Source organism: Betta splendens, chromosome 9 (genome assembly GCF_900634795.4).
Source record: "Betta splendens chromosome 9, fBetSpl5.4, whole genome shotgun sequence".
Taxonomy (NCBI): domain Eukaryota; kingdom Metazoa; phylum Chordata; class Actinopteri; order Anabantiformes; family Osphronemidae; genus Betta; species Betta splendens.
Window position 1 is genome coordinate 3,239,174 of NC_040889.2, and position 15,475 is coordinate 3,254,648.

Here is a 15,475-nt window from a genome sequence, read left to right on the forward strand (position 1 = left end):
CATACATCTACACACACGCTCCTGAGAAAACACACACACGAGCAGCCTTGAGTTGCCGACGCTGGACGACGTGTAGACTCTTCACATCACGGGAGTGACAGTGACTCAGACGACATTGGGAGGAAACCTGGCGGTGATAACGAATCCCAAGTGTCTCTGTGATCAGCTGATCACAACCTGAAGAACTCCAACGAACTGTCAATACTTCAACACACAGGTTGGAAACAATCTAACGCTACTGTTCAACAGGACGAAGCAGATTGTTATGAGACGTCAATTGTGACCTTGTTGTGTTAGACAACAAGCACATGTCCATGAACAGAGCAAATGTAGTTAGCAATTCTGGTTGAAAAGTCTATAGCAGCAGGCAGGAAAGACCTGCGATATCTCTCCTTCACACAAGGGGCAGACAGTGAGTCCTCCACTGGGTGAGAGTCCTGGTTCATAATGGATGTCAGTTTTAGCCAGGACTCTTCTCTCACCCACCGCCTGCACCGTGTCCAGAGTGCAGCAAAGGTCGGAACTGGACTTTTTTTTTTTTGACCCGGTCCAGTCGCTTCCTATTCCTCACTGCTGCTGCTCCAGCAGACCACACCGTACAGGATAGCTGATGCCACCACAGAGTAATAGAAGGTCTTTAGGAGTGGCTCCCTCACTTCACTTCACTTCACTTCACTTCACTTTGTGAAGCGAAGCATCCATTAGGTGGTGTCACCTCAGCTAAAACCAGGACACACCAACTGTGCAGCTGTACTCATGCAAGTGGGCACCACTTCAACTTGTTTCTTACTTGTTTATATGGCTTGTGATTAACTTAATCTGCACTCAAACATAACATATTTATTCTGTATCTAAATTACATTATATTCCAGGCGTTCCTGTTCCATTTGATGGACTGGTGAGGTGGAATGAAGACACTGGCCACTCATACGGTGGGCATCTGAATGATGTTCTTAACCCCAGAACCCAAAGCTTTTACCCGATCAAAGACTTCATCAAGCCTGCTGGATACAGTACTCGTTTCTCCTGAATTAGTGCTTGTTAAGTACACTAGATTTAATGAAACTGTTATGACTCGGCTTCTTGGTTTGTTGTCTTGTGAATTCCTGTTTGTGATTAGTTGATTATTATCACCTGTTTGTGTATATAAGGTCGTAGTTTGTATTGTGCCCTTGTTGGTTCATTGTTTCCTGTTACCTGTCACAAACCAAGGAGTCCAGCCAAGGGGTCAGGCTTGTCTGGAGTGTTAAACTGGTGTGGTGCTCGGAAGCAAAACTGGAACATGCTGAACTAGAACTGGGACTGGGCTTGAGGACTGGGCTGGAGACTGAACAACAGTGCTAGGGAAGGAATTAGCTGTGGTTATAGGACCGACGCTTTAACAGGAGCTTGAGCTGGGGTTGGTTGATGCACTGGAGCCTAACAATCACTTTAGTCACTGCTACAATTACTTTTTATCCTTCATCTACAGATGAAAGACAACACAAGCGGCAATATGCATCATCATTGTGGTTTAATCCCTGAATCTCCTTTTCAATCTAGACGCAAATGTACAATTAAAGATCCGAAGGTTATCCCACTAGTTAGAGGTCTCATCATGCGTGCGACCTCAGCAACACTCTTGTATCAAATGACACAATGCACTATGTTCAAAAACCCCGACTCTAATTCACTTAATGACTTTGAAGATGGTCTTAGGCTATCTGATCACAAAATATAATCTGATACAAATATGATTATGGGCTTATTTTCTTCACATGCTCATACAGAGGTCATTCTTGTATAACTACCCACCAAAACAGCTCACAACCTTTTATCCCTGAGTTACTTGCATTTTATGTGAAGGTGTATTTTTGAATTTTGACTTAATACACTTACTGTTTCATTTGTGAGGGTTGTTACTACAAAATGCAATATTTGAAAATTTTTATTATTTTAGTGTTTGATTAATGTGTAATCAAAAGGGGGGAATGTAATGGAAAATTTTTACCTTAGTGCTATTTCTTATCCAACACACTCATCATGTGCTGGTTAGATGCAATACTGAACATTCTTACATAAACAATTAATCTCTTGTGCCCTGACGTACATCAAGTCTAAACATCTGATGCTCCATTTGACTGACTAATAATTTATGATATATGTTTGTCTTTTACACCCGGACTCTGGCTTCATCCTATCTGACTCCCCACCAGACCCAAGGCTGTTAAAGCCAATGCATCTTGTCTTGGAAGCTCGGTGTTCCTTCCTTTGGATAACAAGACATGACGATGCAGAAGTGAGAAAGCAAACATTCTCACTCACAGCGAGATAAGGTGGCGCAAACAATTCGATTGCTGCAGAGAGACATTCCACCAGAGCCAGAGAAAGGGGTTAAAAGGCAGAAGCAACTTGAGGATCGTGGGCTCTTTGCATCACACCTTTGTGGTGTGTGCACTGATCTCCCCAGCTGGTTTTTGGTTTGTTGATGTGCACAATCAACATCCATGCTTTTTATTTGCTTTCCCCATTATTTTTATTTTCTTTATTATTTCAATAAATCGCACAAAAGGACAACTCTCTCTCATCTACTTCTTTATGGAAAATTTCCACCACATTGATTAAGTCTTTATATAAACTTAATTAATGAAACTGGGTAATGAGTCAACACTTTTTATTAAGGCATGGCCATTTGCAGAATGTATTTTCAAAATGCATATAGTATTTCCATTTGTAGAATGCATTTTCAAAATGCTTATTGTATTGCCATTTGCAAAATGCATTTTTAAATTAAATGACCAAATATTATATTGAATTGTCAATTGCAAAATGCATTTCCATTTGAATAAAGAATGCAAAAGAACATGACAATAGGAAATGCAATTAATTAATTAAAGTTTTTGTTTAAACTTTTAATTAATGAAACTGGGTATTAAATTATCACTTTGAATATTAAACTGCAAAATGTAAAATGTATTTTCAAATTACATTTTTTAAAATTGCATATTGAATTGCCAAATGTTCAATACATATTCAAATTGACAACAATATTGCATATTGAATTGTTAATTGACAAATGTATTGCAAATTGGATTTTGAGTCTGAAAACATTCTTCACAGTAATATTCTCCCTACCCCGATGCCCTTATTCACACTACGTTATGATATGCCTAGAACAAACAGACAGGCCTGACTTTCTACTAAAACAAAGAGAATTTTGATGTATGATGATCTTATAGTACTCAGCTTACTGTGCATATCTCATTTCTTCTTTACCTATCTAAAAACAATATCCATCCATCCATCCATTTTCCAAGCCGCTTATTCCCATACTAAAAACAATATCCTCCACCAAATATATACATGTATAAATAAAAAATTTTTTACATTAATTAAAACAAAGTTATTTTACTCATTTTTGACTTTTTCATTACACAAAATTTTAAAAATGTTTAAAAAAAACTCACTCAGCTCCTAAATCTCTACTCAGAAGGAACATGAACTAAATGGCTTCTAAAGCTGAAAAAAAAACTAACTTAACAGTTTTTAACCAAAAGAACAGTTCCCTTGCTGGTGTAGTACATTCAGGATATGAACTATTCAATAAAATTTACTACCTTACCAACTGCCCCCAGTACATCCACCTGCTGCTCACACCGTGGTCTGCAGCACAGGTGCTCCACAGGGGACAGTTCTGTCTCCCTTACACTTCACCCTGTACACCTCCGACTTTAGGTACAACTCAGAGTCCTGTCATCTCAAGATTCTGGTTTTGGCTATGTTTGTGTAACCGGGTTATATTTTATTTGCTATAATTACCTAAAATTTGGTTGTAACACAAGTATAGCTTTTCATACCCGATAGTAACAAAAGAAGCCTCTCCTCATCATTTTATTTCTTCTTCTTTCATATTTATGGGAGAGGTGGGTGTTATGATTATGTAATGTGTAATTCTTTTTAGTTTTCCACTTCATGAGGATGATTCTCTTTGTGACGCAGAAGACAGAAAGAAGTGTGGTGTATTATTTTCCAGATTAAGCCAAATTAGATCTCTTAAGAGACAGTGCAGGGCATACTGGGTCTGGACATCTCAACCAGGTTGACAGTTATTCACATACTCCTTACCAAAATTGTTGCACAGGTGAACAATACCGGAATGCATGTAGGAATCTATCTATTCATTTTGTAGGTAATATTGTCCGGCCATGCATCATCGACAATGAAATAAAGCTCCCGCCCCGGTGTTCTCAGGTAACACTCACATGTCACGCAGGGAAACAGGTGCTGCTAAATAAAAAAGGAAAACCCACTTGATTAAACAACCAATGAAAACACAACAATACATGATGCGGCACATGAACCTTACACTTGTCTCTTTCTCTCTAGTAGTTGTGCTTCTCCCTCTCTCTTTCTCCCCCACTCTATCTTCTGATACTACAGGTATCATCGGACTCAGAGCTTTGTATCTGTAATGGGCAGCGGATTCAACCCTCCTGCCTGTGCTCTGTTATTGCTTGTTGTTGATGTGCTTTTCTCTCTCTATCCCCTCACCCCAATCAGTCGAGGCAGATGGCTGCCCATTCAGCCTGGTTCTGCTGGAGGATTCTTCCTCATTAGAGAGGACGTTTTTCCTCTCCACTGATGCTGTCAAATTGTAATTTTTTAAAGCCTTTACCACTAAAGGCTTGATGTATGTGGGATTTGTTGGGTTTAGTTGTGTAAGGTCTTAAACCTTACCTTATAAAGTGCCTTGAGACAACTTTTTTGTGATTTGGCACTATGTAAATAAGTTTGAATTGAATTGAATTTTATCAATACTTTTTCATTTTAAGTTTAAAATCATATTTTAATTTAACAGAGGCAACATTATGCAGCAGCTCTGAGGGTCAGTAATGTCCTGATGGAGTCAGAGCCATGACTATCCAGGATTTATGATTTTTTTTTACTGTACAAAACAGCAAGGGGACATGGTCAACAGTAAGATGTCAGAATAAAGGCTCCTCATTAATAACTGTAGGATACTACAATTGATTGAATTGAACTGATTGCCTGCTCCCACCTGCTGGTTTAAGAGATAACAGACCTTAGATGAACATTTAGTCATAGTTTTGGTGTAAAAGACATTTTAATGTGATGAAAAGAACAATGATTTACTTCATCAGATGTGAAAAAGTTAAGGTAAAAGTGTCTGAAGTAGTGATGCATTGGGAGGAGTTACACATCTTATGTTTAGTTTGTGTACTGTCTTTCTTGGTTCGTTTATTGTGAATGTAAGTTACTTCTTTTGTGGTGTTGTGCCATGGTCCATCTCGTTCGTTGGTCCACGTTTGTAATACGCTGTTACATTACAGAAACTAAATTGCGCTATGTGTCATTATGTGTATTGTGTGTGTAATTGTGTAAAATTGCCAATGAGTGCAGTCGGGGTATGCAGGGTGGGCGGGGCCTCACGTCGCCTGACAGTACCATAACGTGACTAAAAAAACGTAAAATAAAAATTCATTTCTGTCCATTGATCTGTGTTATACATGTTATTATATATATATTTGCCTAATGTGTTTATCGATGTTTTTGTGACATCCTTGACTCTGATAGCTCTAAAACCGACAGAGAAAACTCGAGTGGAGGCTGGACCTTTGAACCTTGATCTATAAGTCAAAGTGTTTTGCTGCTATAAAAAATATGTTCCTTTAGGTGAGATGGGAATGATGATAAAATGGGAAATGTGGCCAGCAATAATATGCATTCTGACACTTAAATAATGAAAAGTACACTCTTTTAAGGTATTATGATTGTAAAATCTGACTCCAGAAGACTTTGTGCCTCACCAACCATGACCCTTGCCGCACGCCACTGAAAATTGGAAGTCATCACTGGTAATTTTTAGGAACGTGGTTTGCTCAACACCTGGTTACGCATGGTTAGTGCAGATGCTCCTGCTAACCACAAGGTCCCATCAAAATACTGAAATGGTTTCACTAGAGCATCAGTAGCGTTTGGCGTTTGGTTTGATTGGGTCTGGTTTAACTGAGGAATAGAAGAAGTAGAACAGATATCTGTAGCTTCTACAAAACAACAGTACCATCAAAATAGGTTAAATGGGTAAAAGACGTATTCATGAGCAAGGGATCCACAACACATTAGATAACACACAAGTAATGTAATCTGCTGCTGTGTTGTAATAATAGAGTGAAACGTGTCATCTTTCTGCTCTGTTCACTGATCGATCGGGCTACGTTCAATAAAGTTTAATAAAAAACAAGCATCCGGTTATCGCGAGACTCACACAAACATAAAAGCGCAATATGGCGGCTTCAGACCAAGACACGAGCAAGAAAGAAAAAGAAAAAGAAAAACAAGATTCGTTTTTCATGGACCCGAGTCAGTTAAATGCCAGGATTAAAGAGGACCAGGACCACGACCACGAGTTTAACGACCAGGATCGATACAGGCACGAGGTAAAGGAGGAGAAGTTGGACCCGGACTTCGTATACCAGCAGCACTGGAGCGCTGGTGTGAAGCAGGATAATCAGGACTCCAATGTCATGAACTATGACCAGAACTTTGTAAACCAGAACCACATCAAGAGCGAGATTAAAGAGGAAAGCCATGGTCTGGATATCAGCGACCAGAACCATATTAAGAGCGACATTAAAGAAGAAACTCAAGATCTGGATATCAACGACCAGAATAATATTAATAGTGTCATTAAAGAAGAAGCTCAACATCCGGATATCAGCGACCAGAACCACATCAAGGCCGAATTTAAAGAAGAAACCCAACATCCGGATAGCAGCGAGCACAACATAAATGAGCAGAACTGGAAACAGGACCATCGGAACTACGACCCCCCTGGACCCGAAGACAAACAGGTCAGTTCAGATGTAATTACTTGTTTGTTAGTTTTGGGCAGGTCTGAAGTGGTCTAAGTGATTTCCAAAAATAGTTAAAAAATATATGTATCAAGATTTTATAGCATTTTTCTTAAACAAAAATTCTGGCATGAAAAGCCACGAGGGTCTCAAAAGTGAGTTTTTTTGAGAGGCATGAGGGTTAAATAAAGTGGCGCACAGTGACTTGACAGCAGCTCTGAAGTGAGTGCTGGCGCTGCTGGAGCCTGTTCCAGCTGCCAATCAGGCCAGAGGCAGGATTCACCCTGGATCGCTCGCCAGCCCATAAATATTAAAATTACACATTTTGGCACCTACACATTTTACTATTTTCAGTCAACCTGACAGCTTGTCTATGGACTGTCAACTGTGTACATTGTACTTTGGGGCATTCTACTATTTGTAGAAACAGGTTTTATATTTAAATTCAAAATTTGATGTCAAGTTAGTTTACTGTACAACAGTTGAGGATTACTCCAAAACTATACACTAAAATTAAATGTTACTCTATGAAGAAGTACTCAGTAGAATTGTGGAGGAATGAGATTCTACTAATTTAAATAATAGATTTTGGAATAGACGCCTGTATAACTGTAACATTATTATATTTGATGTGGAGAGTTTGATGCCAGACTGGAAACAATGAAAGAAATTGAAATTACATTCTAGTCCAATATTCACTTAGTATTATATATATATATATATATATATATTCACTTACTTCTGAAAAAAAAAGCTAACGATTTGTTATTGAAGCTTTAAGTAGACAATAACTTTCATATATTTTAAGGGTCTGGGCTTTTCATTATTCTATAGTCTATTATGCAAGACGTCACTTTTCTTCCAAATGTTATCTTATTAACTGTAATCTTTAATTACTTTTGTTGTTTGATGAAATTATTTCGGATCAGCTGTTAAGTGCACCTTGTGTTTATCAAGGATGTGCATTGACTGTGTCTGTCCACCCCGGGGTGCCGAGGTGTAACTGCAGCAATAAAATTGACAAAGACAACCTTTGGGATACTTATTTTCATTGAGTAGTCAGAAGCCCCATGGTAATTTTTTCCACAACAAACTACCTCGGGGGACCCTTTAGGATGCGGCCCCATTGTTTACACTCGGGACCAGCTGTTAGCTCCTAGCCGAGGCGAGAGTTTCTCTGCCCTGGGAAGCCAGAGATGCGGAGAAAGCGACGAGACTGTAGAGCCGGAGAAGACGGTGGTACAAGCCAAATGTACCAATCAGGACACAGACTCTGTGGTCTCCCTTAATGGATTTACGCTGGTGTGGCGCAGAGCGGAAAGAAGAAAGGAGGCGGACTGGTGGTGTTCGTGAACAACAGATGGTGTAACCCGTACGACATCACCGTTAAACAACAACAATATTGTAGCAGGAACATTGAACTGGTGGCAGTCAGCATTCGGTCGTACTACCTTCTACGAGAGTTCTCCCAGGTGCTGATAGTCACCGCTTACATCTGTTCGTTGGGCGACGTCACATGTGAGGGCGTGCACATCACTGTGTCTGTGGACTGATTCTTATCTCTGGGGACTTTAATCATGCCTGCACCCCCCTCTCCGCCACCCTCTCCAACTTCACCCAGTATTTATGTAAAAACGAAGATCTGAACAGAGGAGGCGACAGAGCAACTTAAGGACTTTTTTAAAACCACAGACTATGACGTTCTCTGCAGTCCACATGGGAAGGACATTGACAGTCTCACACACTGCATCACGGACTACGTAAATTTCTGTGTGGGAAACATCGGGCCAACAAAGACAGTGTTTTTCCAATAACAATCCCGGAGTGACCCCTGAGCTAAAGCCCTTCTAAATGAGAAGACGGCTTTTATCTCTGTGCAGCTTCTCCTTGTCCCCAGAGTGCAGTGGGACTTAAAATATAAAATTAGAAGGTGCACGAACAGCTATAGGAAGGAGCTGGAGCATTGCCCGGAGAAAAACAATGTCCGTGATGTATGGAGAGGACTCAAACACACCTCAGGTCACAGTGAGGCTGGAAATGGTTGTCTGGACAGATGAACTAAATCTGTTTTTTTAATAGACTTGATTCTGCCCAGCCCTCAGTCTCCATGCACAGGGTCCCCCTCTTTACACCTCCAGTCTATGCGTCTCCTCCCAGTTGCAGCTGTTCACACTGAGTTCTTCTATGCCAACCTCTGATTAAGATGCTGACGTCAAGACGTTGACTATGACAAAACCATGAAAAAAACGAAACATTGACAAAGAATAAAAAGATGACCGATTAAAAAGGGTGACCAAGGTGCATCATTGGCCATCATGAAAAAGCTGACTAGCCTTTTAACTTGAAAGGATTTGAAGGGCGTATTTTTGGTTAATAGCTTAACTGTAAGCAATAGTTATATAATGAGTCTTAATTAACCAGTCAGAACCAAAAATCTTGCCATTTAAGGCAATAAATTACCTTGGTACTTTTATTTTGAAAGGATTTAGAGGGCATGTGTGGGTGATTAGTAAAGTATAAAATAGTCTATAAATCAATTTTTCATCATTCAAAAGCAAAAATAGTGCCATTAAAACATTAGACTTAAATTAAGCCCTGAAAATAAAAGCACCAAAGGAAGTGTGTGTGGTTATTTGCTGAACTGGAAATAAGTCTCAATACAACGATTTGTAATTATTCAGTCAGAATCAGAATTTTTCCTTTTAAAACTAATAAATTACATTGGTTCTTTTATTTTTTTTAAATAGTTATCATTAAACAGTCAAACAGAAGTATTGCTATTAAAGCTAATTATTGGCTTGCTGCTTTTGAACAATGATTCTACGACAAAGCGCTGAGACGTGAAAAGAGACCAAAAAAGAGGCATAATAATAATAATAATAATAATAAAGGAGGCTAAATATTGGACCTTAATGTCTCCATAAAGTTTCTGTAAATTGTCATTCTATAAAACCCTGTAGATCGTAGACACAGCCCCTGACAATGTGTGGTTTTCAGTCACCCTCAGTGAACAAGCTGTTTAGGGGCGTGTCGCAAGTGAAGCTGCTGGCCACACCTTTGTGCAAAGCAAATGCCTTTTTTATTTTATTTTGTTTTGACCTGTTATGGGGTTATATGATAGGTGGCGACAGTGCAACTAATAAGCGCAAATAAGCCTGTAAGCCACTGTAATTCTCCACAGAAGAAGACAACACAACATGGACCTCGAGAGCAGTAATAGCACTCAGTTCTTTCTGTAGTGGTGTCCAAGCACATTTATTTCATCCAGAATCTGACCCTGAAGCTGGGGAGGCGGCTACTGAAGTCATTACACTTTTTTTTTTTTGTTCTGTCCAGCAGTTCAACAAGCAGCATGTATAAGGCTAAATGCCGTATTGTGATGGACAGCTTTGCTTTTACAAGAGAAGTATATAAGAAATATGTATACTCTTCTTGATTAATTGTTTATTTAATGTTTTATTTAGTCAATCCTAAATATGTGTGATGTTGTTGTATTGGTGGACAGGTTGTGTTTTTGCTTTGGGGTGTGTGTGCGGGAGGGGGTTGGTGGGGGGGTGCAACCAGCTGCTGAAACCAAGCAAATCATTTAAGCAAACAGTTGGTGCAAAATAAATAAGGATGTACATTAAGCTGACACATCCATAACTAAACAACTGCTGTACTGTGGTTTACCTTTGAACCTACCTACCTTTTTATTAATCCAAATAGTGGTATTAAGGTCTGTGCACACACTCATACAAACATACGTATATCATATACATACACATGCGTTGGTTTACATAATCTCATACTACTTAATAATTACACTTCGAGTGGTGCAAGATGTCTTTCAATGGTAATATAGCATTCATGTCAATTTATTTGATTTATGTAATTTGGAAAGCAACCATCGGTTTGCTAATGCTCAATGGCCTGTGCAGCTTGAATATTCATAACACGATTTGCGTGGAAAACTCGGGTTAATAGAGAAAACTGCTTTAGCCTACATTATACAAATAAATAAACGTTTGAGAGCACAGCTGAAAAAAATAAATACCTTTTACACTGTTTTTGTCTTGTTTGTGCGGCTGCTCTAATATAATTTTATTTAGAAATTTTCTTTAATATTCAGAGTAATCACTACATGATGTACCTGGGAACAAACAAAGCATTGGTTAAAATTATATATTGACCTAATGTATTTTTACTGCTTTTAGTAATGATTGATATATCCAATATTATGAGTCAATTGGGTCGATTTTAAAAGCTACTATTATATAACATAAATGTTTTTAATTATTCTTGATGAACCTTACAGTTATGACATCAAGTTGTTTCAGGTATCTAGTCTACGGAGTGTCATTTCTTCTCTGCCAAATGACAGTCACATTAGTTTAGATATTAAGTATTCTAGACTTTTAGAATTTATAGTTTATCACACAGGCCAGGTTAGTGTCGCCTCCATGTTACACACAATGCAAAGACCACATTTTGGTCCTGCTGTTCAGACACAGGAAAACATTCAATTAAATGGCTACTTTTTAATTTGGTACACAAATTGTGGTTGTGAACAAAGTGCTCAGTTCATTGAACTAGCAAAAAGTCATCAATAGATGAATTGGTAAAACAGTAATCACTAGCTGCAGCTGTACTTTATACTGCTATGTGTGACTGCAGCAGCCCCACTTTAAATAATGAGATTAATTATTTGCTTTTTAGCTGTTTGGAAATATTTCGTCCTGTCCTGCTCTTTGCGTTTGTGTTGGCTAGAGTGTCACAGCCGATCAGAGATTATGTCACATTAAGACAGGGCAGCACAACATAATAAACGTATCGCAGCATAATCAGGTTGCAGCGGAGGTTCTGGGAGATCTTGCAGTCTTTTGGTATTGTAGTTATTTGTGCCATAATGATTTAATTTTCTCCCTTTCTATATCTGTCACTTTAGAAACACAGAGGAAGCTGGAGGCTGTATCTCTATCAGCAACATGACCAAGCCTTCCCCACATCATCGGAGTTAAAGAGTCATCATTCTTATGAACAGTGTGGACAAGCATTTTTTAGCACATATGTTTTACTGAGACACCCATATGTTCATGAGAAACCTCACTCATGTCAACAGTGTGGAAAAGCATTCACTCAGCTCAGTTCTTTACGGACACACCAACGTATTCACACTGGAGAGAGACCTTACTCGTGTAAACAGTGTGGAAAAGCATTCTCTGAGCTCAGTACTTTACGGACACACCAACGTGTTCACACTGGAGAGAAACCTTACTTATGTGAACAGTGTGGAAAAGTGTTCTCTCAGAGGAGTGGCTTGCGGACACATCACCGTGTTCACAGTGGAGAGAAACCTCACCGGTGTGAACAGTGTGGAAGAGCGTTCTCTCGGGTCAGCCACTTGCTGACACATCAACTCGTTCACACTGGAGAAAAACCTCACTCCTGTGAAAAGTGTGGAAAAGGTTTCTCTCAGCGCAGTTCTTTACAGACACACAAACGCATTCACACTGGAGAGAAACCTTATTTGTGTGAGCTGTGTGGGAAAGCATTTACACACAGAACATGTTTACTGAAGCACACATTTGTTCACACCGAAGACAAGTGATTTTGATATGGACTTTGGAAAAGCTGTCAATGAAATCAAGGAAACAAAAAATATGAAGATGATGACGTCGTTAGTATTATATTATTATATTAGAAAATCTTTCTTGGGGAAATTGGGAAATTGCCATTTTGCAATAGCAAAAAAGAATAGAGTACATACTATAGGACAGAAAAAAGGCAAAAAAGATCTGAATAATCTTTACATGTTATCATGGATTAACATATACTGTATACAATGTATTATAGTACACATATATAGTGTATAACATAATAGTGACATACAGAGTGTAGTACACTATATTTTAGTGTTTTACACTAAAACCATACAGATTTTTACACACCATTATAATAAGGTTTTATCTTATTATAGAATGTTCTTGATCATTTTAATTTTTCTATTTTCTATTTTTCTAATAATTGTGTGATGATGTTTTAATAATAATCATAATAAACCTATATTAATCATATCTCACATTGTTACAATATCACAGTGAATCATCTATGCATCTACTCCACCCATGTCACCCTGTTGACTTGCAGCAACACCACAGGCAAGGCCAAACATCTATTAATTCAATGAGAATTTTGGTGTCCACTCTAGCTCTAAAAAGTGAGCCTTCCTGACTTCCACCAGTTTTTGTTTTTTGTTATTTTAAACATTACTTTAAGGATGGGGAAGAGAATCCAGTATAAAAATATGCCGTGATTTGCCTTTTACTTAGAGGTTAACAACCACTACTCTCTTTTTCTTGCCCAAACTCATCACTGGTATTAACATTCCAGTAACAACAAATCTGTTGGTTTATTGCTCGTTATCTATTATCTATATGTTTATTGTGTTTTGTATCTGCATATATTCATATTTTCTTATGTCCTGTAGTAGTAGAATAATAAAACGTTAAAACGCTCTGGTTCTGTGTTCACCATTCTTCAAGAAATGCCAGAGGTCCCTTAAGCCATAAAATAATTTGTGACATAAGATTAATTTGGTGTTTGCAATATAAATTCCTGTTGTTGGAATAAATTGGAATCTGGTGTTTCATTAGTGTAATAATCTGATTCTTCAGTTATCAGAATATTGTTTTCTTTTATATACAAGGGTGTAATTTTTTTCATGATGTTGCATTCATTGTGTGTAACCATAATAATTGGTTTCAAGGCTTTGTTATAAAAGTAAAAAAAATGCATTGGCAGTGTTAAAAGTTTTTTCTATGTGGAGGAGTTTATTGTTTGCTTACAAAAAGAACCCCACATATATCAAATTTCCTATTATTTCATGATGTTTTGAATATACTACAGGAAAGAAAACAGCCGGAAAAAAGGGAACAAGGGAGGAGAAGAAGAAAATTAATTAATTAATTAATTAATTTCGGTAAGCCTGGAAAATTGTTGGCTTCTCCAGTAGGTCGCAGGAGAGCTGCTGAATAACCCACACTTCGAGGTAGGGAGTTGAACTTGAGTTTTCCAGGACAAAGCTGGAGGACTGTGTTGGGGATATGCAAGGAGCACGAATTATAATAGGTGGAATTATAGCTCCTGAGTGGAGATACAGTACCAATTATGTTTATAATTTACATTTACAATCTTGGTTGGTAACACCCATCACGTTGTGTGGTCCAATCAGAATAGTTGACATCCAAGTTCCTCCTCTGTTGGTTGCTTGTGACAGAAGGGAGTTTAAAAGTCTCAGTGGGGAAGCCAGGTATGGTTCCCCTGCCCAGCGCCTGGTTTTGGCGCTCAAGTTTGAATCTCTTTGTCTCAACTCACTACAACCAGGTTGAAGGCTTTACATTCAGGCCACAGTAGTTGCTTGGTTTGAGAATATGGGACATTAACAATGATTCTGTTAATAACAGTTTATGCACATGAGGTCCCCCAACAAGTGGCTTTAATGCTAGTGCTAGTGCTAGCATCCCCGTATCTAAATGCCCCGCTGTGAGCGGCAAGGAAGCAGATGGTAATGTTGTCGGACATGCTGCCAAGACGAGATGCTGCCTATGCTTAGGTGATATATTACAGCTGGGCCTCCCTGCACATTGTGTGAGCCTCTCTTCTCCTTCCTGAAGTCCACAATGAGCTCCTTGGTCATGTTGGTGTTCAGAAGCAGATTATTGTCCTTACACCAAGTGGCCAGATGCTGAACCTTCTCCCTGTAGACCGTCTCATCATTGTTGCTTATGAGACCAATCACTGTAGTATCGCCTGCTAACTTAATAATGGTGTTGGATGCGTGCATGGGCCTGCAGACGTGGCTGAGGATGGAATAGAGGAAAGGGCTCAGCACTCAGCCCTGTGAAACGCTGGTGTTGAGTTTTTCTTTATAATAGTTCCCAGTTTACTTGTTTTTGGGGGTCCTCAATCCTGGTGACATACCTGTCACACGTAGGGTGGCAGTGTTCGAAGCTGGTTGCTGTTAAAGGTAAGACGTGCCCTGCTACTCCGGCCCTTCGTAAGCTAGTGGGCGTAGAAGCTATGCACACCGTTTTAAATTATAAAATAAATGTTTTGTGGTATAACTATGTTGCTGCCAGCTTGTCTGTACTGTCTGGATTTTGTGTTATTCTAATTTTGTTAATTATTTTGTGAAAGTTGTAAACATGAGCATGGAGAGTTTTTGTAATATGGATCCTCCCGTTGCAATAAACAACCTGTGAAAGTTAAACAGAGAAGCCTGATTTTGTCTTTGGGACATCAGTGACCATCTTAGTGCTGCTACACAGGCATGTTGGGCTACAGCAGGGGTGTCAAACTGATGCCAGCCATCAAAGGCTGATGTTGGAAAAACCAGCTGGGACAGTGGCCCTCAAGAACTGGAGCTCTAGCTCTAGAGTGTTTCGGCACTGGTACAATGGTGGTGGATTTAAAGCACGCTGGGACAGCCGCTTGGGCAAGAGACATGTTAAAAATGTCTGTGAATACCCCAGTGAGGTGCTCAGCACATGCTTTGAGTACCCGTACAGGAATGTTGTCTGGTCCAGCAATGTTGTGTAAGCCAGCCTGTAACATACACATACAGTGGGAGCAGTTCAAAGTGA

The 15,475-nt window shown here is 39.1% G+C and overlaps 1 protein-coding gene across 1 annotated transcript; it reads left to right on the plus strand.

The window, feature by feature from the left end:
• Nucleotides 1-6,237: 6,237 nt before the first annotated feature.
• On the plus strand, nt 6,238-15,102 carry LOC114861354 (zinc finger protein 892-like). Its single transcript, XM_029160464.3, has 2 exons — nt 6,238-6,851; nt 11,779-15,102. The coding sequence occupies exons 1-2, from the start codon at nt 6,285-6,287 to the stop codon at nt 12,439-12,441; spliced, it is 1,230 nt and encodes a 409-aa protein (XP_029016297.1). The 5' UTR covers nt 6,238-6,284; the 3' UTR covers nt 12,442-15,102.
• Nucleotides 15,103-15,475: the final 373 nt, after the last annotated feature.